The sequence below is a fragment of the Anolis carolinensis genome, chromosome 4 (genome assembly GCF_035594765.1).
Source record: "Anolis carolinensis isolate JA03-04 chromosome 4, rAnoCar3.1.pri, whole genome shotgun sequence".
NCBI classification, from domain to species: domain Eukaryota; kingdom Metazoa; phylum Chordata; class Lepidosauria; order Squamata; family Dactyloidae; genus Anolis; species Anolis carolinensis.
Window position 1 is genome coordinate 56633372 of NC_085844.1, and position 25244 is coordinate 56658615.

At 38.8% G+C, this 25244-nt stretch overlaps 1 protein-coding gene across 1 annotated transcript in view; it reads left to right on the plus strand.

Annotated features, from left to right (window-relative positions):
* npc1 (NPC intracellular cholesterol transporter 1) overlaps positions 1–25244 on the plus strand; it is a 54958-nt gene that overhangs the window by 10539 nt on the left and 19175 nt on the right. Inside the window, exons 2-11 of the mRNA XM_062980443.1 lie at positions 8438–8560; positions 9534–9640; positions 10532–10707; positions 12981–13148; positions 13889–14138; positions 16255–16331; positions 17984–18354; positions 20619–20845; positions 21395–21495; positions 22792–22894. Of these exons, the coding sequence (XP_062836513.1) occupies positions 8438–8560; positions 9534–9640; positions 10532–10707; positions 12981–13148; positions 13889–14138; positions 16255–16331; positions 17984–18354; positions 20619–20845; positions 21395–21495; positions 22792–22894 (1703 nt within the window). The remainder of the gene's footprint in view (positions 1–8437; positions 8561–9533; positions 9641–10531; positions 10708–12980; positions 13149–13888; positions 14139–16254; positions 16332–17983; positions 18355–20618; positions 20846–21394; positions 21496–22791; positions 22895–25244) is intronic.

The following is a 25244-nucleotide window of genomic DNA, read 5'->3' on the forward strand; positions in this document are numbered from 1 at the left end:
CATGATGTATTGAAAACATTGACTACAAAAATGCATTGGATAATCCAGAACGTTGGATAAGCGAGTGTTGGATAAGTGAGACTCTACTGTAGATGTTAAACTGCCCGGGATTTCTGGGAGTTGTAGGCCAAAACACCTGGGGACCCACAGGTTGAGAACCACTGATGTAGACCATCCATAGTGGTTTGGGAGTGAACACCTCTACCTTTGAAATATAGATGTGGTTTTTCCTGTTACGCCCTCCCCAGGATGGGTGCCAATGTTAAATTTTGCCCATCATTTATTTCTAAGAGACACAGGAGCAGAAGAAACATGATAACTATCCTAAAGAGCTTGACTCCGTTCAAACGTGCTATCGTCAAGAAAGCTCAATGGTAGCTAGCTGTGATAGCGCAATTTACAAATTTTAATTTAATTTATGTTAGCTTAACCAGGCCTGTGCAACCTGTGGCCCTCCAGATGTTTGTGCCTCCAACACTCAGAAACTCTAGCCAGCTGTTTCCATGGCCAGGAATTCTGGGAGCTGAAGTCTAAAACACCTGGAGGGTTGTAGGTTGTTCAGTCCTGGCTTAAACCATTATTTGTTACAATATCTGAATTAATATTTTGGCTGAATGGGAAGAATAATACCTTTGCTCTTTTCTGGAACATTTATGTAGAGTTTAAAAGACTAAAATAAAATGTATTTTAACTAAAATTAAAATACTTCTGGAGGAAGACTTTGCAAGCAAAAGGTACAGATGTGTGCCATGGGAGCTCCATTGAATCTTGCCAAACTTTGCAGAGAAGAAATAATTGAAGCAGTGAGGCTGCAGCTGAGAATCACAAGTATGCCACGTGGGTAGCTTCATTATGTTTCGTTTAATGTGTCCCATTTTTAGCAGGGTAAGTCAGCAGGCGATTTGAAGCCACTCATTCACACACAAACTTGTAACAACATATGCTCTGTGTGCTGAAGTTTTTATGTTAATCAAACTGTAGGGACTTCAAAGGAAAGAAGAGGATTTAAAAAGTCTCTCCCTGCCCACTCTCCGATCCACCCAGTATTCCTAGTTTTCCTGCATGAACCTTAGTACTGTATACATTCAGCAGATAATTTTTCAAAATTCACTGTAATCAAAATTCACTGTAATCTGTATGTAGCTCCATCCAGAAATATTTTTGCTTGCTGGAAAATATTTAAATCACAGCAACAAAAACTGGAGAACATCACCCATCCTCTGTCATTAGTTCAAGTAGGCACTGGCTAAAGATTGAAACTGTTCCAAGATACTGGGAACACTTGCAAAGAGAAACATTGTAATGCTAACAATAGTGCCTCAGTTCATCTTGAAAAGGCAAGTGATCTGTAAAATCAGACTGGTGTTTTCCTAGTAGATATGAGATATTTCTATGGGCATGTTTATTTATGCATGTGCCATGTGCTATTTTCACAAGGAGTAGATACTAGATGAAGGCGAAATGTAAGACTTCTAATTATCTTTTGCTCTTTTAAAAAAGGTAATATAAATACTGTTTGTAAACTCACGAATGGTGGTATACAACACACAATACAATGTACAATAATTATACCTATCTTTTTCCCCCTCCCCCTCCCTCTCTCCGGGACCAGTTATGACTCTTTTCATTGATTTATATTATTTATTCGATCATGAACATTTTTTAGTTCAGTTCCTTATATTTTCCTTTCCCTTTCGCTCTGGTTATAAGGCCTTCCCACTTCAGCTTCCATTTCTCCTTTGGATGACCATTCGTATATTTTGTTTTCCTTTCAGTTATGTAATCTTGGAGCATATAGGTAAAGGTTTTCCTCTGACATTAAGTCTAGTTGTGTCCGACTCTGGGGGTTGGTGCTCATCTCCATTTCTAAGCCAAAGAGCTGGTGTTGTCCATAGACACCTCCAAGGTTCGAAGAGGCACGAATTGAGGGCTTAAGGGAGAAACATGCCAAGAGGAAGGAGTGTCAAGCCAACCCTGACCGGGACCGCCTTCCACCTGGAAACCGATGTCCTCACTGTGGGAGAACATGCAGATCAAGAATAGGTCTCTTCAGCCATCTACGGACACACACCCAAGATGGAAGACTGTGATGACTCATGGGCTTGTAGTCCTGTTCCTAGTACTATTGTGGCAGACGAAGAGGAAAACATGGGATTTTCGCCGGTTCAGCAAGAGCCGGAGCCTCCTCATCTGCAGGATGTTGATGTTTGCCCACAAGAATTCAGCCAAACAGGCCTTGGGCAGAACTCCCCCCCCCCCCCCCGTTTTCCCAGAGGGAAAATTACTCCAAAGATAGAGGAGCCAGAGAGGCTAATCGCAGAAGCATGAGAATCGCTGCCAAACAAATGGCTGATTAGGTCTGCTTCCCTTGGGAAATTCTAAGGAGTCATGCATCTGGACAGAGTTGAGTTTCGCTTCTCGTTCTCTAGGGAAAGAGTTCTGTTGGCGGGAAAACGAGACCCAATATAGGTGCTTAGCGCCAGGGATACTTTGCGGAGTCAATTGTTCAGCTTGAGGAGAGAGATCGTGTGTGGACTTCGTATTCCCAGTTCCTTGCTTCCCGGATCAAGCTTCAAGCCTTGTCTTGTCTCACGGACTAACCACGGACTCTGTTTCATGTTTCATGTTTGCTTCGTCTTCTAGTCACGGATCTAGCCAAGAACCAAGTTAATTCCAGCCTTGTTGTCAAGCTTCATTGGACCTTAAAGACTCTGTTATTTCCCCACACTATTGCTTGGCAAAGTGTGTGTTTCGGTCAAGTGGATTAAAACTTTGGACTCTAATATCTTATATTGGACAATACATTTCTGGACTATATTTGACCTCATCTGAAAGGTCTGCTTCTGAACTTTATCCTTCACTTGTTTTTATTGCTTTTATATATTTCTTTAATAAAGATATTAGTAAAGAGTCTGGCCTCTGCGCATGGTTATTGGTGCTCTGCAGCCTGGGTCCTGACAAAGACAATCATCCTCGAACTGCAAGGGATCGCCTAACTAAATGACTGCATGGAGTGCCGTTACCTTCCCGCCGGAGCGGTACCTGTTGATCTGCTCACATTTGCATGTTTTCAAACTGCTGGGTTGGCAGAAGCTGGGGCTAACAATGGGAGCTTACCCCACTCCCCAGGTTTGAACTACCAATCTTTTGGTCAGCAAGTTCAACAGCTCAGCAGTTTAACCCGCTGCGCCACCAGAAGCTCCAATTCTGTTGTCCTTTCAGTTATGTAATCTTGGTGTATATACTCTGATAAATATTTGAACTCGAAAACTGGCTACCTTCCACACTATGTCCCAGAATTTGATCACAGATCATCTGTTTAACCCAGGTTATCTGACAGTGAGGACCATATATTCCAATTTAAGGCCGATAATCTGGGATCAGATCCTGGGTTAAAAGGAAGTTGGAAGGGCCCTAAGACTGATTTTTTTTAAGAGACGAAAGATAATCTTCCTTGCAGTGCTCTCATTTGGGGATAGAAATATACAGTACTCAGACAGAGTTTGAAATCTTTTAGGCAAACTGCCAGTATTCCTGATTTTAAGCTAAGTAGTCAGCCCTCCATGATTCCAATTTTGACTTTTGTGGATTTGATTGAATTGTTCTCTCTAGCAGTCTTTTGGTCCTCCAGTGTAACTCTATAGTCTACTTCTACGTAGTCATATTGGAGGACCTACAGATTGTGAGAGTGAATACCCTTCTATGAATCTTTAGGGCAGTGGTTCTCAATCTGTGGGTCCCCAGATGTTTTGGCCTTAAACTCCCAGATGTCCTAACAGCTGGTAAACTGGCTGGGATTTCTGGGAGTTATGGGCCAAAACACCTGGGGACACACAGGTTGAGAACCACTGATCTAGGTCCTCCTGTGAGATTCTGTGCTCAATTTCTGAGGCAAATTGACCATAGAGTCATGCCTAGAGGTGTGTTCCCTCAGATTAAAAAAAACACATTCTTTTTCATTCATCTTTTTTATTTTCATGGGTTTACAGTGACCCTAACCCCAGTGAATGTGGAGGCCTCACATCTTTGTTAATGAAAGGGAGCATCAGGAATTAGAAGTTGATACAAGACATGAAAAGGCAAACAAATAAAAGCAAGCACTAGGGAAAGTTCCCAGTAAACATTTTCACAAATTCAATCCTGAATGGGAGCATTTGGCTTTGGCTAGTTTTGCAATTCTTTAGAACTACTTACCTTGAATGAAAGGCATTCATGGGAAGTATCACAAGATAAATATTAACTTGTTGTGCAGCCTATTGCAATGAAAGAATAATGATAGACTATCAGACCATGGTTTGAGTGATCTTGGGTGTGGGAACTGATTGCTGTGTGCAACAACATAGTAAAGAGCTGTTGGGAATAGACGAAGACCTGAGAAAGCAAGTAGCATGGAGTTTATCTATTTGATCACAGAACTGGGATGTCGGAACCTTAGGAAGCACTTTCCAGTGGGGACATCAAAAGAATGTGTGTGGATTAACTCAGACTGAGTGTTGAGTAATGTCGCAGCAAATGATTAAAGTACTTAATTAAAACTCAACTTCGTTCCCATTTGAGATGGGAAGAGCACCCAGTGGTGCAGTGGGTTAAAGCTTTGTGCCGGCAGGACTGCTAACTTGAAGGTCGGGTTGCTGACCTGAAGGTTGCTGGTTCAAATCCAACCAAGGGAGATCGTGGGTGAGCTTCCTCTGTCAGCTCCAGCTCCATGCGGGAACATGAGAGAAGCCTCCCACAAGGATGCTAAAACATCAAAAACATCTGGGCGTCCCCTGGGCAATGTCCTTGCAGATGGCCCATTCTCTCACACCAGAAGCAACTTGCAGTTTCTCAAGTTGCTCCTGACATGGAAAAAACCTCATACTAGGCTCGTTGCATGATATCTTGCCTTGCAGAATCCAGTCTCTCCTTTCCATATATGTTTTGACCATGATGAGTAAAAATATGAAGTAATAAAGGAAGGATGTAGTAATGTGTGGTACAATTACAAATGTTTCCTTTTCTGTCAGAGAACAAATCAAGGTTAACAGTAGGAATCTGTCCTTGTAAACAAAGCACATGAAATAAAACTACTGAAGGCTATTCTTAAGATAATATGAATGTGCTGTCTTTAGAATGATGCATTGAGAGTCCTAGAAAGAAAATAACATGATTTTAAAATTATATTACTTGCGTGACATTGATATTCTTGCACATAAAAATCTGCCTTATACTTGACTAAATCTGATATGTGAGGTGTTCTGTATAACGCATGGCGAAAGAACTTCAGAAATGTAAACATAAGTGCATCACTATTATCATAAATATTATTGTAGTTTATGAATAGGGCCGCATAAGAACTCACCAAAATAATTTACTAATATGATAACATTTCTGTAATGTTTAAAGAGGAAGTATTTGCTATGTTATCTGTGATTTATTAAAATGGAGAAGGGAATCTCTGGCTCATGAATCTAATACGTCACAAAGAAAGTGTTCATTTGGTTTACCAGAAACTCTAGGTTGCTTCCTGATATGGGGGCAATCTCCTAGTTATATCTGATCACTGAATGACTGGAGATAATTGGGGGGGGGGGGGTCCCTGTGTGTTGGTTTTCCTTCAGTCAGGAGGGCAGATTGTGAAGCCACCAACTTTCAGGAGGCATTATATTAGGGAGAAAAAGTGAAGCAAGATTTCCAGTTGAAGCATTGTATGGAAGTTTGAGCATGGATTTAGTGACATTAGGCTGTGTAGCCATGCTTCTTTAACTCATCCAGAACACTGAATGGGAAATCCGGTTCCTCATGTGGTTGATCTACACTGCCCAAACCGTGGCCGATCCGATGTGCCCCAAATATGGTCCAGGACTCTCCTAAGCTACTGCAGGGATGGGAGGGAATCACCAGCATCCAGAGGCACAAAATGTGGTTCAGTGCCACTGGGTGGCCACCCTCAGTGCCCCCCTCCATAGTGCAATGGTTCCTGATGGTGACACAAGTCTTGCCTGTTTTCTCTGGCATGCTGTGATGTCAGCAGGTCAATGGGGCAGACTTTAAGTCAAAAGAACATCTGAATTTTGTGGAAGACTTTCTTTTGATTTTGGCTGATGCAGGGCCAAGCAGCATTAAAGTGGCCTTGTCCTGTGTTACCCCGGTTCAGCCTTGTGCAACATTTGGTTGCTACGGGATTGCTCTGCCTCTACACTGACCTAAGAGGTCTATGTTGATGGAGCCTTGGCAACCTGTTCCTATTTTGTAATAACACTGAAGACTCAATATTGAGATTCTCCTTCTGTTGATCGGCAGAAAGGGGCTGAGAGAATAGTCATTTGCCTGTGGTTGTGTAGTAATAAAGCTCTGACTTGCAGATGTAATCACTGCCTTCATTTGGTATACTTTATGCAACGTTTCCTTGCTGTTCTAGTCTGTGGTTTTTGCTTGGATTGAGGGAAACACCACTCTGTCATGCTGAGGCAAGATAAAGATGCTGATGATAGGTTTTTCATGACGTGTTATTACCAGATGACTGTCACATAGATCATGATCACATGAGCCTTCTGAGAAGTATTGTCAGAAATCTTTGCACTGCAGATTCTTTTCTGTTGCCACCTCCAGCCTTGTGAAACTTCAGTGTTTACTTGTACAGCTTTATCACAGAATTTGAAGTCAGCTTATTCAACTGTTTAGGACATTCTTCTGATTAAATCACTATTTTTAAAGGGGAAGCACTTTGCAAGCAGCTAAGGAAAAAATAGTATCTCATAACACTACGTAACACAATTTTTGTTCCTGGGTTATAAATGTCATTTCCTAATTGTTTTATCATAAAAATATGAAAAGGATTTATTAAACTGCAAAAACTTTGTAGCACATTTTGCTGTAGTTTTTCAATGAATATCTCATCCAGTCTCAACCAATTCAACATTGTGGTAGCCACAAAAATGAAGTTTCTGGAGTATTACAACTCCTTATAAAGTAAGTACCACAGAATTAAATAGGAAATAGCACTTTCAAACCAGGAACAGAAAAATTCTCAAATGTTGTTACATAGTATAATTCATTAATTAGATATTCAGGCAGATGATGTTGATTAAATTTGCATGGCCAAGGTTTATTTGGTTTGAATTTTGAGTAGAACTCACAGTTCTGAGAGTCTGAAGCCACTTGCAGATGTGAGTTCTATTTCTGGAATCCCATCCACATTCAGCCAACAAATACATACGATAGTTTACATACAATATGTAAACTAATAAGTGACCAGATATATATATTTTTAAAAGCACAATTTTCTTTCTATATGTAATTAATTTTGAAAAAATAACTTAGAAGGTGCTGTTTATTGTTCCATGGTGTGATTTGGAGGTAAGGGTTCTGTTTTGGGGACAAAAGAGCTTAACCCATCTCAAATGCAGAACACCTCCATCATTCAGACTTTTAAAAGGCCTCCATTACTATCCATGGAAGCTTTTTAAATACCTCATTCCAGTGGAGGAATGGTAGTCAATGTGCACACAAGTCTGCATTCGCATGCATATTTGTGTGCATGGTTTAATTAATTGTGTTAAAGGACCCATACCAGTAATGGATAACCCAACACACTTTTGGGTAAAAAAAAATACTGAATATTTGGCATGTTATGTCTACATTTAGGCCAAAAAATTTCTACATCTTGACTGTCACTTAGGAGCCGCGGTGGCACAATGGGTTAAATTGGCTGCACTGCTGACCTGAAAGTTGGGTTGCTGACCTGAAGGTTGCTGGTTCAAATCTTTGAGATGGGGTGAGCTCCCGTCTTCCAGATCTAGCTTGCGGGGACATGAGAGAAACCTCCCAGCAGGATGGTAACACATCTGGGCATCCCCTGGGCAATGTCCCTGTAAATGGCTAATTCTCTCACACCAGGAGTGACTTGCAGGATGTTCTCAAGTTGCTTCTGGCATGATAAAAAAAACTTTATCAGACCTGAGTGCTAGCAACCTATTTCTTTGTTTATCCCTTGGTTTTAGTGTTCAGACAAAGGAGGAACATCTTCTGATACTTTTTGGGGTACACATAATGTGATGTAATACAAAGGATGATAGTTATTTCTTGATATACATGTTTAAGTCATTACCAGTGACTTTGCTTGTATTTTGACTGTCAGGTGAACCTCAACAGCAGTTTGTGATATGTCATTATGATATCTCGTTTTCAAGCATGCTAGTGGGCACACTGAAACCTGTGATTACATCATAGCTTTTTGTTATCAGGCTACAATTTGGATACTATCCCTTTTAAAATGTTTCATATAGTTATGTCATTTGATGGGAGCTGAAATTCCTCATATCCTTTGATAATCATATACTAACAACATTGCTGTGACCTGTCAATATGTTTGACATTTAAAAATTATTGATTTATGACATGTCACCATGTTTATATTTATTTGTTAGTATCTTAACTCATTTTTTATGCTCTGTAGGTTTTTTCAGACTCTTGTGTTTGGTATGGTGAGTGTGGAATTGCTTCTGGTGATAAACGATACAATTGTGAATATAATGGTCCAGCAGTGCCATTACCGAAGGATGGCTATGACTTGGTTCAGGTGTGTATCTAATGATTAAAATTTTATGAAATGTTTCTTTTGGAGACTATGCCTATTTTTAAGCACTGTGTAGCATATTTAAAGGATTAAGTCAATATAATAGCATCAGTATTTAAAAAGATAACATATTTAAGCATGGCAACCCACCATGTCATGTTTACTGGATTTCACCATCATCCAGTTTTATACATGATTCCTGATTTGAATCCTTGTAAGGGTGAAGGGCAGATTTTGAAAATAGTACTTTTTTTGATTTCAACTCCCCGGATGCCCAACTAGCATGGTCCCTGACCAATTCCAAACTCCGCCTTGGATATTTTCTGTATATATAAAAGAGTGATGGCATCAGGGCAGCGGACAAAACAACAAAACTACAGGCCCCCTAACCTCGAAATTTGACAACACAACCCATCATTCACGGCTCTAGGTTGATACAACAAAAAGGAAAAGAAAAATAAAGTCCTAATTAGAGAGAGAGGAATAATAGTTTTTATCCAATTGCTGCCAGTTTGAAGGCTAAGCTCCACCCACTTGGTCTCCTAGCAACCTACTCAGCCCAGGGGACAGGCACAGTTAGGCCTCACTTAGGCCTCTTCCACAGATTATCAGATTTTAACTGGATTATATGGCAATGTAGACTCAAGGCCCTTCCACACAGCTATATAACCTATCTAGAACCTTATATTATCTGCTTTGAGCTGGATTATCTTGACTCCACACTGCCATATAATCCACTTCAGTGTGCATACTAAACATAAAGACAACCATTCAACAGACATTCAATACCACCACTACCTCAACAATTTCTCACCAACACCACCAGACAATGCCACAGCAACGCGTGGCCGGGCACAGCTAGTAATCCAGAAATTTGCTCTTGAAATCCATGTAGAACTTTTTGAAAATTAGTTGTTTAGAATGAGAACTAGAAATAATGTGGAGCTGCTTTATTGTTATCTACTTTTCTCTTAAGGAACTCTGTCCAGGCCTTTTCTTTGGGAATGTTAGCCTTTGTTGTGATGTGCATCAGCTTCAGACTTTGAAAAACAACTTGGAGCTCCCTCTGCAGTTTCTTTCAAGGTACGTTGGAAGCTATTATTGCAGGTTGTACCTTGTACAGAGGGTTATATTCTTCTCTTCCTAGAAAACCAGAGGATATCTGGTCAGTATTTAGTTTTCTAGAACAGAGGAAGGAAAATATGCTTACAAATCGTATATACCTGAAATCAGCTAATGTTACAGATACTGTTGTGCTCATCAGACGGTTACTGTTACCACATAGGTAACAGTATTTTAGTAGACAACATTCTCTAAATATTGCCTTAATAAGATGTCTGTAAATATTTGCTATTTGGTGCTTTTTTATTCTGCTTAATGACTTTCTCTAAATTACTTCCATTTAATGGGAAATTGTTATTTTTCCCTGATTTTCCTTTCTGAAGAGGGAAACAGAAAGAGCATGCAAATGACAATTTGTAAGGATGTACAGTTTAAATATGAAAGTAATCTCAATGTAACATAGTAGGACTGGGAAATGCATGTGTAAAATTAGGCTGCAAGACTTGTTTGGTTTAACCACTGAGCAGTGACATGGATACATGGGTCGAATGACAAAGGTATCGAGTCAAAGGTGTAGTTTATATAAGAAGCTCTAAGTTTCACTTGTTCAGTTAAGGCTAAGTGAATAACTGAAGTTGCATTTATTCTGCAGGTATTGTTGTACTGTGCTGAACAATTTAGTTTGGCTTCTTATCAAGTGAAAGGTTCTTGGCATTTTCTGTACTGACAGTAGTTGGTGGATTTGCTGGTCACATACAAATTCCATAGAAGTACTATTAACTTACATTTTGACATTTGCATCTCTTTTGTATTTCTGGAAAACAAATACTTTATTGCCTCATGTGAATTACTTGTATATTATGCGCAAATTAAGAAGAAAACATGAAATTTTGGCTCTCATTTTCTCTCCAGGTGCCCATCATGTTTTTATAATTTAATAAACCTGTTCTGTGAGCTCACCTGCAGTCCTCATCAATCAGAATTTTTGAATGCTACGCAAACAGAGCCATATATTGATCCAGTTACAAAACAGAATAAAACCAGCATTACAGAGCTGCAGTATTACATTGGAGAAACATTTTCTAATGGTAAGCAATGCAGATTTTATTTTTAAAAACCCAATTTTTACCTGCATTCATCTGTAGGTTAGATGTTTATGAATTGCATGGAAAAGAAGGTTAAGTCAAGGCAGGGAGAGCAGAGTGTGTGATTGTGCACTACTGAAGTGCTTCAAAATTGCTGGTAATTATTCTGTTGGCTAAATTGGAGATAACTTTAATCCAATTCACAAGACCAATTTCGGAAGTATGTTTTCAGTTCCTATTACACACACAAAAATAATCAAATTTGACAACTATTTTTCTCCATGGAATGTAGCAGGTTCTATTTAGTCATTCCTTTCAAATATTGTTGAACTCCCATAAAGTGTTACTTATATTGTTCTTTAACAATTATCCTTGTACTCTCCTTTCTTTTAACTTCCTTGTAAAGTGCTCTAATGTGCTTTATGAAGTTAAAGTTTTACTTCTATTGTATATACCTGGGAAAAGATCCCAGTAGGAAGTGTAGAAATATTAGAAGGTGGGTAATGTGCACTTTCGTTCAGTGTCAATAACACTTTTGTATTCTGTTCATCTGCTACACTTTTCCACCACAATACAAGGAAACTACTTTTGGTCCCAAACTAGTGTGCTGTCATCGGTAGGAAACTAAATTTGGGTAAACAAACTGAAACTTAATCCAAAAAGACAGTGATCTACTACTCTAGGGATGTCAAAGTTGTGACGCTCTAGATGTTTGGACTTCCAACTCTCAGAAGCTCTAGCCAGCTTGTCCAAAGGCCAGGAATTCTGTGAGCTGAAGTCCAAAACACCTGGAGGGCCACAAGTTTGACACCACTGTGGACCTAGTCGACTGAAAGACAGATCTAGGAATAGGAGTTCAACCTGTTCTGGATGGGTTTACAGTCTTCTTGAAGCTTCAGGTCCATAGTTTGGTTGTACTCCTAGATTCAGACTCAGATTTTGTTAGTGGCCAAGAATGCTTGTGGACCCATTCCTTGAGATATCAGGTCTGGCCGTGATGACACATGCCTTAGTTACATCCTATTTGGATTAATGTAATATGTCGTACTGGGGGCTGTATTTGTTGATGGTTCAAAAACTTTGGAAATGGTTTAGAAACTTGTCCAAATAGTTACAGCCAGATAATTATCAGGCTGGTGGCACAGAGCACATCTACTTTTTTGCAACATCTCCAATGGCTATATATCAATTTCTAGGCACAATTCAAGGTCCTGGTGGGATGTAAAGCCAAATACAGCTCAAGTGCAGGATATTTGAAAAATTTCTTCTGATACAATCTTGCCTGAATTTTGAGAGGGAGGTTCTTCTCTCTCTTCCACCGCCTTTTTTCATCTGGTTGGGTACATAGGTGAGAGCCTTCTCTGTGGCTGTCCCAGAGTCTGAAACTCCCTTCCCAAAAAAGTTAGGCCAGAATCTTCTTATTTGCTCTCTTTCTACAGACAGGAAAACACTTTGTGGTTTTAACAGACCTTGGAAGACTAGTGACTCAAGGATAAAGGTCCTTGCACCATGTATAGGATTTTCTGTTTGCTGTTTTCCTTGTAGTGATTTTATGTTTTTGATAATTTAACTACTTTGAAACTATTGTATGTTGTGAGTTTTTAGCTATGATTGCTTTAATTGTTATGTGCCACTTTGAGTGCTGAACTGTGAAAAAGGCAGGAAATAATAATAGCAATAATTATCATTATAATGGCAATAGTACTTAATATTATTACCATCCAGTCTTACTCTTTTCTGTTTCAGGATGCTTTGTGTTTTTTTTAATGTTGCAAGCAAATGAAATGCTTGTGCTTTAAATTAAGCCTGATTGCTACTAGGAACGCTGACGTTATTCATTCTTATGTGGCAAAATGAAATACATGTTTCTGAATAGGGAGAGTGTATACATGTATTATCGAAATCATTTGATTGGTTATTTGATTACATAGGAATTTGTCCTTTGACATAATGTAACTGAGAATTGTCATTAATTACTTTAGAAAGTTAACAGCTAATAGCTACTGGTTCTCTATCTTGCGTAACAACCAGTTGAGAGCAAAACAATTCTCTTCTGCATTTTTAGCATTTAATGAATAACTGGAAAGACAATAGGTGGAGATTAGGAATCAAGTAGGAAGATATATGAAGCAATTGTTAACTTTGAACTGCATCCAAAATGTATCTACAACACTAATTGTCTTATAGTCGTTTTATTGTGTTTGATGAGTCAACCTTTGGAATTTCTCTTTGTATCTTTGAGTACTGCTCTCTTATTTTTCATTTTGTGCTTACAGCCATGTATAATGCCTGTAAAGATGTAGAGGCGCCATCAAGCAATGTTAAAGCACTGGGGCTGCTATGTGGAAAAGATCCTAAAGATTGCAATGCAACCAACTGGATACAGTATATGTTTAGTAAGGATAATGGTCAGGCTCCTTTCAACATTATTCCAATATTTTCAGGTAGGTGAGCTTTGGCCTTTTAGCTCCTACTTAGTTACACTGCTGAACAGAGACTTTTCAAATGTGTGATAAAGTGTATGCTGCAAAAACAAACCTCTTTCTGTTGAGTTCTGTAAATGTTAAAAGTCCAAAACTACTATCTTAGTTTCATATGACTGTTTAATTATTTGTAATTTCAATACATACATATCGTTATAAATTTTGACAGTGAGAGAGTAAAAGGTAAAGGTTTTACCATGATATTAAGTCTAGTTGTGTCTGACTCTGGGGGTTGGTGCTCATCTCCATTCCTAAGCAGAAGAGCCAGCATTGTCTGTAGACACCTCCAAGGTCATGTGGCCGGCATGACTGCATGGAGCGCTGTTACCTTCCCACCAGAGCAGTACTTATTCATCTATTCACATTTGCATGTTTTCGAACTGCTAGGTTGGCAGAAGCTAAGAGCGGGAGTTTACCCTGCTTCCCAGATTCGAACTCCTGACCTTTCAGTCAGCAAGTTCATCAGCTCAGTGGTTTAACCTGCTGCGCCTCCGGGGGCTATAGTGAGAGAGTGATAAATTAAAAACAATAAAAAATAAATATCACAACAATTAATCGTGTGACTTTTAAACACAGATTTTAATCTGTTTAAAAATAATGTTTTGTCTGTTGTACATTTTTGGGAGCCTTAGTGGACTAAATTATGATTAATTTTTTTGTATCTTTAAGTTTTTGTAACACGTGAACATTTTTATTGCCAGATGTCCCTATCCATGGGATGACTCCTATGAACAATGCTACCAAAGGTTGCAATGAGTCTATGGATGATGCCACAGGGCCGTGCAGTTGTCAAGACTGCTCTATCGTCTGCGGCCCCAAACCAGAGCCCCCTTCGCCCCCTGCTCCGTGGCTTTTGCTTGGCTTGGATGCTATGTATGTCATCATGTGGATTTCCTACACAGGATTTCTGCTAGTCTTTTTTGGAGTGGTTTTTGGAGTGTGGTGTTACAGGTAAATAGCCTTCTTTCTTCTTGTTAAAGCACTTAACACTAAAATTGTTGTAGAACATGGCTAATATGCCCATATCCCCAGAGTGTGCACAAGGACATTGTCACTAAAATAAAATTGGATGAGGATGAGGGCATGGAGAGATTATTTCTATGGTCCAGTGGGGAGTATCTGCTCTCTCTGGTTTCTGGTAGATAGTTAGCATCCCTGTGCTATGTATCCATTAAAAACTGTGTTTATACTTACAAATAAGTGATTTAAAGCAAGCAGCCAGACTATTGTAGTAATTGCATACTTATTTACCCAGAGTACTGTTAAGACAAGGCCGGGCATGATCTGGTGACAGGTCTGGTATGAGATGAGAGTCCTTGCATTTTGTCAGGATGGCTTATGTCAAGGTCATTTCTTCTGCTGATATTGAGAGGCAAAAACAAGACATTGCCTAGTGTGGACAATGTACTCTGCACCTTTAGCTGAATCGCATGGGGATTTGAAAGTACTAAGCCAGCAGAACATGAGACAAAGTAAACAACAGTCTTGTGAATCATTGTTAATAGTCACAGGCGTTTTCGTCTTTTAAGTGCTTACTTTAAATAGGAACCAAAGAAAAAGATAAAGCCCTCTACTATGTATCTAAGGCTTGTTATTAAATTTTTGCTTCTAAATGGATGTCTCATTGGCTGACTGTTCCTAGACTGTTGTGTCATTGTTGCATGATGCAATTCAGCCATTGCCTCAAATGGTATAGTATAAAATTCTCTAGTCAGTTCCGTTTCCCAAACTCTGATTTTTTCCCCATAACTTTGCTCTTGTGAGGAAGAGTATTGAATATACAGCGAGAGAGTTATTAGGAACCTGTAATTGCTTAGACATTAAGGCAAACAAGATTGCTTCAAACTAAGTTGAAACTAAATATGCTTTTCTGGTTACGAATTAGGAGAAAGATGTTTGGAGAAGCTGATTAAGAAGGGCAAAATGAAAGTTTAGTAGCACTTGTACTGTTGTTGATCCTGGAGATTGCAATAACAAATCTGCTTCTATTCCATCAGTCCTAACCAGGATGACTAGTGATCGGGGGTGGGGGGGGGGGGGTTGGCAGTTGTTATCCAGCAACAACTGGAAAGTCATACATTTGAAAAACTCTACTATTCCTTCCTTCTAACAAGTAAAAAAATAATCTCAAACTCATTTTTCCATTTGAAGAACTTATTTAGGTTAGTGATAGGAGATAGCATCAGAAATGTTCTTGTATCTCACCTATAAATCTTGATACCAAGAGACTGGTATGGGAGAGACACTCGAATTTATGTAACAGAAGAAACTTGGAAATTAGAATAGAAATGGTTTAAGAGGGAACAATAAACTATTTGTAGTTCAATGTATTGTTGAAGACTAAATTATTTGTAGTTCATTGGAGGCACACGGGGCATTAGATGATAAAAAATAGCCATGGCAGTATTTTTAACTTGGTTTCTGTTTGTTAATTATGTAAATATCAATAGGGTTACTTACTTACCTTTAACCACACATACACTAATCGCTGGAAAGATTTGTTGGATAAAAACAGTCAGATGTCTTATTAAATATACCTTATTTGAAGTAACAGTTTCACATGGTTGTTTCAGCTTCCATGTTCTTTTGATGAATCTGTGATTTACGTATGTTATGTCCATTGTTCCATTGTTCCCAACCTTTGGGCCTCCAGGTGTTAGACTTCAGCTCCCACAGTTCCTAACAGTTGGTTAGCTGGCTGGGATTTCTGGGAGTTGAAGTACAAAACACCTGGAGGCCCAAAAGTTGGAAACTTAATTAGAAATGGACTTATACAGGAGGATATTATTTGTATCTTATTTGCAGACTTCCCATAGACATTTGATTAGCGGTTCTTGGAACAGAATGCCTTTGATCCAACATTGTGATTTGAGTGTTTACAAAAATGATGAGGGATTGGTGCTGGATTCCAAAGATCTCAGCAGTCCTCATTTAGTTAAATCTAGCGCCGGTCTGGTTTTGCAATTTGAATATGACCAAGTATGGATCTTGTAAACAGTAACCAACTTTATCTTACAATAATTGATAATTGTTTAAATGATTTTGTTCATGTTTGTCTCATTTATAGGAAGAGACACTTTGTTTCTGAGTACACGCCTATTGACAGCAACATTGCCTATTCTGTTCATTTACGCCAGGATACTGGTAAGTGTGAGTTTAACATAGAATCATAGAGTTGGAAGGGACCTCATAGGCCATCCAGTCCAACCCACTGCCAAGAAGCAGGAAAATCACATTCAAAGCACCCCTGACAGGTGGCCTTCCAGCCTCTGCTTATAAGCCTCCAAAGAAGGAGCTTCGGGGCAGAGAGTTCCACTGCCGAACAGCTCTCACAGTGAGGAAGTTCTTCCTAATGTTCAGGTGGAATCTCCTTTCCTGTAGTTTGAAGCCATTGTTCCGCGTCCTAGTCTACAGGGCAGCAGAAAACAAGCTTGCTCCCTCCTTTCTATGACTTCCCCTTGCATATTTATACATGGCTATCATGTCTCTTCTCAGCCTTCTCTTCTGCAGGCTAAACATGCCCAGCTTTTTAAACCGCTCCTCATAAGGCTTGTTCTCCAGTCTCTTAATCATTTTAATCGCCCTCCTCTGGACGATTGTCAACATCTCCCTATCAATTGGGATGCCCAGAACTGGACACAGTATTCCAGGTGTGGTCTGCCAAGGCGGAATAGAGGGGTAGCATGACTTCTCTGGATCTAGACACTAGACTCCTTTTTTATGCAAGGCATAATCCCATTGGCTTTTTTGCTGCCATATCACATTGTTGGCTCATGTTTAACTTGTTGTCCAAGAAGACTCCCAGATCTTTTCATACATACTGCTGTTGAGCCAGCCATCCCCATTCTGTATCATTGCATTTCATTTTTTCTGCCTAAGTGGAGTATCTTGCATTTGTCCCTGTTGAATTTCATTTTGGCCAATCTCTCTAATCTGTTAAGGTCATTTTGAATTCTGCTCCTGTCTTCAGGAGTACTGGCTATCCCTCCCAATTTTGTGTCGTCTGCAAACTTGATAATCATGTCTTCTAACCCTTAGTATGCATTTTTTTAAAACTCTGTGATCAGAAGTCATATGAGTTTACATAACGATACCTTGATTTTTTGTGAAATAATTCTTTACAATTCATTCTGCATGTCTTTCATATACTGTTTTGTGTTTTTAGTCTTAGAAATTTAGTCTAATCATGTACATTATTTTTTAAAAAATAACTACCTTTAGTTATATGCCTCAGAATTTCTCTTCCTTGCCTCTTTTCCCAGTCATTACTTCTTGAAAGTGATCTTTTCTGCTTGAACGCTACAGTAGAGTCTCACTTATCCAAGCCTCGCTTATCCAAGCTTCTGGATTATCCAAGCCATTTTTGTAGTCAATGTTTTCAATATATCGTGATGTTTTGGTGCTAAATTAGTAAATACAGTAATTAGAACATAACATTACTGTGTATTGAACTACTTTTTCTGTCAAATTTGTTGTACAACATGATGTTTTGGTGCTTAATTTGTAAAATCATAGCTTAATTTAATGTTTAATAGGCTTTTCCTTAATCCCTCCTTATTATCCAAGATATTCGCTTATCCAAGCTTCCGTCGGCCCGTTTAGCTTGGATAAGTGAGACTCTACTGTACCTAAATTGTCTGGATTGTATATTATTATCTGTGATTAACAATATCATGTCACTCTTTTGCTCCTTACAGTAGCTTTGTACTTTTTGTTTGCTTGTTTCAGCCAGACAAAATATTTAAAAGAATTTCTGCCAATAGTAGTCTTATTTTTTTGCTTGTCTCTGCTTGCAGGGGAAGCTACTTGGTGTGAAAGATTTGGTGAAAAGTTTGAGAATGCATTAAGAGTCACATTCACGTCTTGGGGAGCGTTCTGTGTTCGGAACCCACGGCCTGTTATTCTCTTCTCCCTGGTTGTGGTTGTTATGTGCTGCTCAGGCCTCATGTTTATGAAATTAACTACAAATCCTATAGACCTCTGGTCAGCCCCAAGTAGCCAGGCTCGCAAAGAAAAGGAATATTTTGATGCTCACTTTGGACCTTTCTTCCGCGTTGAACAACTTATTATTCAGGCCCCTCATACCAAGCCAGGAATCTACTCTCCATACCCATCAGGAGATGATGTTCCTTTTGGTCCTCCACTTACCAAAGATATTTTGCATCAGGTAATTCAGCAATCAGTTCTTTGTGGTGTACAAATCACAACAGCTTTTAACAGTCTTGGAAAAAAAAGGTATATTAAGTATTAGCTCTTCTACATGTTCCAAAAAATACTTATTGAAAAGTGTTTCAAACATGAAAAGTGTTTCAAATACGCTTCACACTAAGGACTATCACACACATTTGGTAAAAGAATATTTCCATGGGAAATATTTTTTGTTACTCACTGCACAATGGTGTCTCTCTCCTGTAGCTGCTTCATATCCCAATAGTTCTTGGCATGTCCCTCAATGGTGCTGCTTTTCCATAATGGATTTATATTTTAAAAAATTATCCTGCCACAGTTCTGCTTCTCGGGCAGTCATGTGATGTGAGTAGGCTGGATTTTATAGGATATTCAATCCTTCCAACAAGGAAGGACTGTCATTCCTTTTTGGGGGACAGAGGGAAACATCTCACCAAAAAAGTGATGATAGCCCTTCCTCACAAGGGAGTTCTCCTTGAGAGGAAGGAATCTCATTGCTTTGATAGTGGGGCACAGAAGGGCGTATCCAGCTCCCACACATGCCAAAGGAGCAGACAGTCCTTCCTTGACGGGAGAAAGGAACACATATGCAAAGTAGGACTTGCAAGAGTCAGAAGGCAGTGCTATGGCAGTGATGTAAGCTGCCCCGAGTTTGTAAGCTGTCTCGAGTCCTTTTGGAGAGGGGCAGGATATATATATATAGTTACAGAGAGCGGTCAACTCCTTTGTTTAAACAGCTCCACTGGCTACCGATAAGTTTCCAGGCCCAATTCAAGGTGCAGGTTATTACCTATAAAGCCTTAAACGGTTCAGGACCTGCCTATCTCCGTGATTGCCTCCTCTCGTACGAACCAACGCGAACCCTAAGATCATCTGGGGAGGCGCTCCTCTTGCTCCCGCCTTTGTCTCAAATGCTGGTGGGGACGAGGGAGAGGGTCTTCTCGGCAGTGGCCCCACGGTTCTGGAACTCTCTCCCTAGGGAGATCAGGTTGGCTCCTTCCCTTCCCATTTTCCGCCGGGAATTGAAAACATGGTTGTTCCAGAGCGCGTTTGAATGTATAGGCCCAATAGAGCTGTCATTGGAATACTTCTTTCTGTTTTAAAAGCGTATGGCACTTTATCCCTGTTACTCATTTCCATGATACAGCACTTTATGAAGCCTGTCCCCGCTGGTTTGCTTTTAATTACTCTGATTTTATCTGCTTGGATTTTAATGTATTGTCCATTATTTTATTTTGTGTATCGTTGGAATGTTTTAAGTTTTTGTCAAATATGTTGTATTGTTGTTTTGGGCTTGTCCCTGTTGTGAGCCGCCCCGAGTCCCTTCGGGGAGATGGGGCGGGATATAAAAATAAAGTTTATTATTATTATTATTATTATTATTATTATTATTATTATTATTATTATTATATATGAGGATGAGGATGATAATGATGATGATTATGCAGAAAACAGACCATGCAACCATAAATCACTAAAGCAGTACTGAAGTACTAATGCAAAGTTAGGTATGATAGCAATTCATGCAAAATTGGTATGTCTTAAAGTAGCATAATGGCAGCAGGACAGGAACTTCTTGTGGTAAAGTTTGGAGTGCCTTATTTAATGACATCATCGCTTGCTCTCATTCTGGCTTTCTTTTCCATACTTGATATCATGGCACTTTTCTTACAGTCTGTTTCAAACTCTGTATCTAAAATACTATATACTTTTTCATATCTTGAAAGGGCATGTTTAGTTTTTGTGTTTGGCCATCATGGGCCTTTCTATCAAAATGCGCATTTTTGTGTGTGTCAGGAGCGATTTGAGAAACTGGAAGCCACTTCTGGTGTGAGGGGATTGGCCGTCTGCAAGGACGTTGCCAGGGGACGCTTGGATGTTTTGATGTTTTTACCATCCTTGTGGGAGGCTTTTCTCATGTCCCCGCATGAAAAGGCGCATTACACTATGTAACACGTTTTTTGTTCCTGGGTTATAAATGTAATTTTCTGATTGGTTGTATCATAAAAACATGGAAAAGGTGTATTAAACTGCAAAAACTTTGCACAATTAAACAAGAAATAACATTTTCAAACCAGGAACAGAATTTTTTCAAATTTTGTTACCTAGTGTTGTAGTCAGCTCACTTACAACAGATGCTTATACTTAATGGGAGGTGCAGTGGGGGGGGGGGGGGGGGGGGGGAGAGAGAGACTTGTTCTGTTGCTAAACAAAATACAACTCTTCCTTTGGGATGTTTTTCAGGTACTAGACTTGCAGGATGCTGTTGAAAATATAACTGCTTCCTACAATAATGAGACCATAATGCTGAAGGACGTCTGCTTGATCCCTCTTTCTCCCTACAATAACAACTGCACTATTCTGAGTGTACTCAACTATTTTCAGAACAGCCATTCTGTCCTAGATCACAGCATTGGTGATGATTTTTATGTTTATGCTGACTACCACTCTCACTTCTTATACTGTGTCCAGTAAGTACAATGATAACACTCTCATCCCCTTCTCTTTAGCAAACTGTTTGTGTTGTTTTAAAATTGCTTCTCTGTATCGGTTTGATAGGTTGATTTTCATTTAATTAAAACAAAAGGAATACAGTTAAAATGGCTGGATATGTTGATAAGATGCCAGCAGCACTGCAGCAGTGATTAATGGTTCTTTTAGTTCTCCTATGGCAAAGGGAAAATGGGGAATAATTTGCTTAAAACAAGAATTATTTAGCATTTAAATATTTATTAATAGACATTAGGAAGGCCCAAATGGGTTTAAAGGGTCATATATCATAGGCAATGGAATCCAGGGGTTTGGGTGTGTTCTCTTTCCTAGCTGTCTGTTTCACCATGCACTTTGGAGCTGGAATTTCTGGCTTGTATCATACCAGAGTTCCCTGTTATGTTGAAACTGGTGACTACTGGCAGATATGTTCATTACATTGACAAAACACGGGCTGCCCCAATGTTTTCATAATGTTCATAAAAAGTTATTATCAGGTAACTCCCAACTTTTATATTTGAACTTGACAGAGCTCCAGCATCTTTGAACGACACAACTCTTCTTCATGATCCATGCTTAGGAACATTTGGTGGTCCTGTTTTTCCATGGCTGGTAATGGGAGGATATGATGGTAGGTGTGATATGCTGGAGCAGACCTGTACTTCTAAAATGATATGAATACATGTCTTGCAGAGTTAATTTCTGCAGATTTCAGACTAATACACCACTCAGCATTCAGTTTTAGCCCACACTTGACCTGTCTACTTGCTTATGGTGCTACATGGTGGGAGGATTTAATGTAATAAGGTGATTGGAGAGAAACAAATCTTCCTTTTTTAAAAAAGAGGACTTGGCAAGACTTGTTAGTTGTGCAACTAGATAGAAAATACTAGTAGCTCATGCTATTCTAGAATAGTTAATACTATTCTAACTTTTATCAGGTGCTGGGATAAATATCATTGTTGCATTTTGATGCAAAAGTTATATCATTTTTGTTTTATAAATTATGAAAATATTATTCAGTATCACCAAATTGAGGTTTTTTTCATAATAATCTCATGGGTGGAGAATCCCCTTTTCTAGAAAACCTGGTAAAGTGATCTGATTTCAAAAATGAGATTAAACAGACGGCATGTGAACTAGCATTCGGGTTCATTTTGTATTTGAACATTGTATCTGTTGATTGAAATAGAATATTTGCTTCTCTAAGACTAGGATTAAAAGTCTTGAGCTTTAAGCTCTCTTCATTACACATTTCTACAAGAAGTTGTACCATTAACAAAATAAAGAGTTAGAAGTGACTTCTGAATAGTCAGGTACTATGCTGCATGGATGAGTTATTAGCTGAGGACTCCTTTGGAAGAAAGACAAGTCATTTGGTCCACTGTCTCTTGAGTTGGGGCTGCAGTGGTGCAGCGGATTAAACCGCTAAGCTGCAGAACTTACTGACTGGAAGGTCGGTGGTTCAAATCTGCGGGACAGGGTGAGCTCCCATTGTTATCCCCAGCTTTTGCCAACCTAACTGTTCGAAAACATGCAAATCTGGGTAGATCAATAGGTACCACTTCAGTGGGAAGGTAACGTCGCTCCATGCAGTCATGCCAGCCACATGACCTAGGAGGCAACTACAGACAATTGACTCTTCGCCTTAGAAATGGAGATGAGCACTATCCCCCAGAGTCAGACTCGACTTGACTTAATGTCAGGGGAAAACCTTTATCTTTATCTTGAGTTTTTATTGTCGTCAGTTGGTCTTGCACCTTTGTAAGACACCTTTTGTTGGGCAAGAACATGACGCCTATAGGAGAAGGTGCTTTACAACAGTACTTTTGAGAACTTGCATATCCTAGAATGTGCTTTTTGCAGTATACAGAAATGTGACTTGTATCTGATTTAAAATAGTTCCCCACATATTTTTTCCACATAGGTGACAATTACAACAATGCAACAGCCCTTGTCATCACATTTCCTGTCCAGAATTACTACAATGACACAGAAAAGCTGAATAAAGCTCTGGCTTGGGAGGAAGAGTAAGTCTTAACTGAAACCATGGATGTAAACTCTTTATAATGGAAATGAATTGGTTTTCTTCTCAAGAAAATCAAAAAGTGTTACTGCTGACAATATTTAATATTACCCATTGGATCATGTACTGACTTCATCAATTGGGAGTAATTTGTCTAGGATTTCTTTTAGTTCTTCCATCATGAGAACTGCCCTAAATAAATGTGGAGTTAAGAATTGAAAAATGTGTTATAGGTGGAGGCACATTGTTCAAATATTACGTAGAGATCAAAACTATCGAAATGTATCAAATCAGTTCAGCACACGACTTGCAAAATTGCATTTTATAGTAAAAGAATGCATATCCTCAGCATGTTTTTCCCCCAATTCCTGTAAAATTTGTTCAAATGGATTTGGAAAAAAGTTGCTATGAACTTGGAATTTATATAAATACTAGCTGTGCCCGGCCACGCGTTGCTGTGGCGTTGTCTGGTGGTGTTGGTGAGAAATTGTTGAGGTAGTGGTGGTATTGAATGTCTGTTGTATGGTTGTCTGTATGTTTGGTATGCACACTGAAGTGGATTATATGGCAGTGTGGAGTCAAGATAATCCAGTTCAAAGCAGATAATATAAGATGGGTTATATAGCTGTGTGGAAGGGCCTTGAGTCTACACTGCCATATAATCCAGTTAAAATCTGATAATCTGTGGAAGAGGCCTAAGTGAGGCCTAACTGTGCCTGTCCCCTGGGCTGAGGAGGTTGCTAGGAGACCAAGTGGGCGGAGCTTAGCCTTTAAACTGGCAGCAATTGGATAAAAACTATTATTCCTCTCCCTCTAATTAGGACTATATTTTTCTTTTCTTTTTTGTTGTATCAACCTAGAGCCATGAATGATGGGTTGTGTTGTCAAATTTCGAGGTTGGGGGGCCTGTAGTTTTGTTGTTTTGTCCGCTGCCCTGATGCCATCACTCTTTTATATACAGTAGAGTCTGACTTATCCAAGCTAAACGGGCCGGTAGAAGCTTGGATAAGTGAATATCTTGGATAATAAGGAGGGATTAAGGAAAAGCCTATTAAATATCAAATTAGGTTATGATTTTACAAATTAAGCACCAAAACATCATGTTAGACAACAAATTTGACAGGAAAAGTAGTTCAATACGCAGCAATGTTATGTTGTAATTACTGCATTTACGAATTTAGCACCAAAATACCACAATATATTGAAAACATTGACTACAAAAATGGCTTGGATTATCCAGAGGCTTGGATAAGCGAGGCTTGGATAAGCGAGACTCTACAGCAGGGGTCCTCAATCTTTTTAAGCCAAGGGCCAGTCCACAATCCTTCTGACTGTTGAGGGGCCGGATTATCATTTGAAAAAAACAATACAAACAAATTCCGATGCACACTGCACATGTCTTATTTGTAGTGCAAAAACAACAACAACAACAACAACGAAAGAACAATACAATATTTAAAAATAAAAACAATTTTAACCAACATACATTTATCAGGATTTCAATGGGAAGTGAAGCTCCTGATTCTGGCCAATGAGATAGTCAAGTTAATTAGGGTTGTTGTTGTTGTTGTTGTGTGCCTTCAAGTAATTTCAGACTTTGGGCGAGTCTAAGTCTAAAATGTATTTATTTATTATTTATTTACTGCATTTATTTACTACATTTGTATTACACCCTTCTCACCCCAAAGGGGACTCAGAGTGGCTTACAAATTATATGTACATACAATATATTATATTATTAGCAAAGCACAATATTAGCATTATATATTACTATATTGAACTATACCACTATACTCTAATATTATTACTAATATTATATGTAATATAAAATATATAATTAATATTATTATATGGTATTAATTATTAGTGCTATATTGTACTACATTATAATATTATCAATATTATATGTATATACAATATATTATATTATAAAACTGAGGGCGGGGGCCAGGTAAATGACCTCGGAGGGCCGCATCTGGCCCCCGGGCCTTAGTTTGGGGACCCCTGCTCTACAGTATATATATTTTTTCTTTTCTTACTATTTTTCTTTATTATTATAATTTTTTTCTTGTTTTGTGATCACATGTGACTCTCTCCTTTTATTGTATCACTATAACCATAAATAAAAGTTATAAAAATAAAATAAAATACAGTATATATATATATATATCTTTTCTTACTATTTTTCTTTATTATTTTTTCTTTTTTAGTGATCACATGTGACTCTCCCCTTTTATTGTATCACTATAACCATAAATAAAAGTTATAAAAAAATAAAATAAAATACATATAAATAAATGACAAAGCCCCAAGTGCAGGCGAAATGTCAGGGGAACTTGCTGCAAGGGCCTACA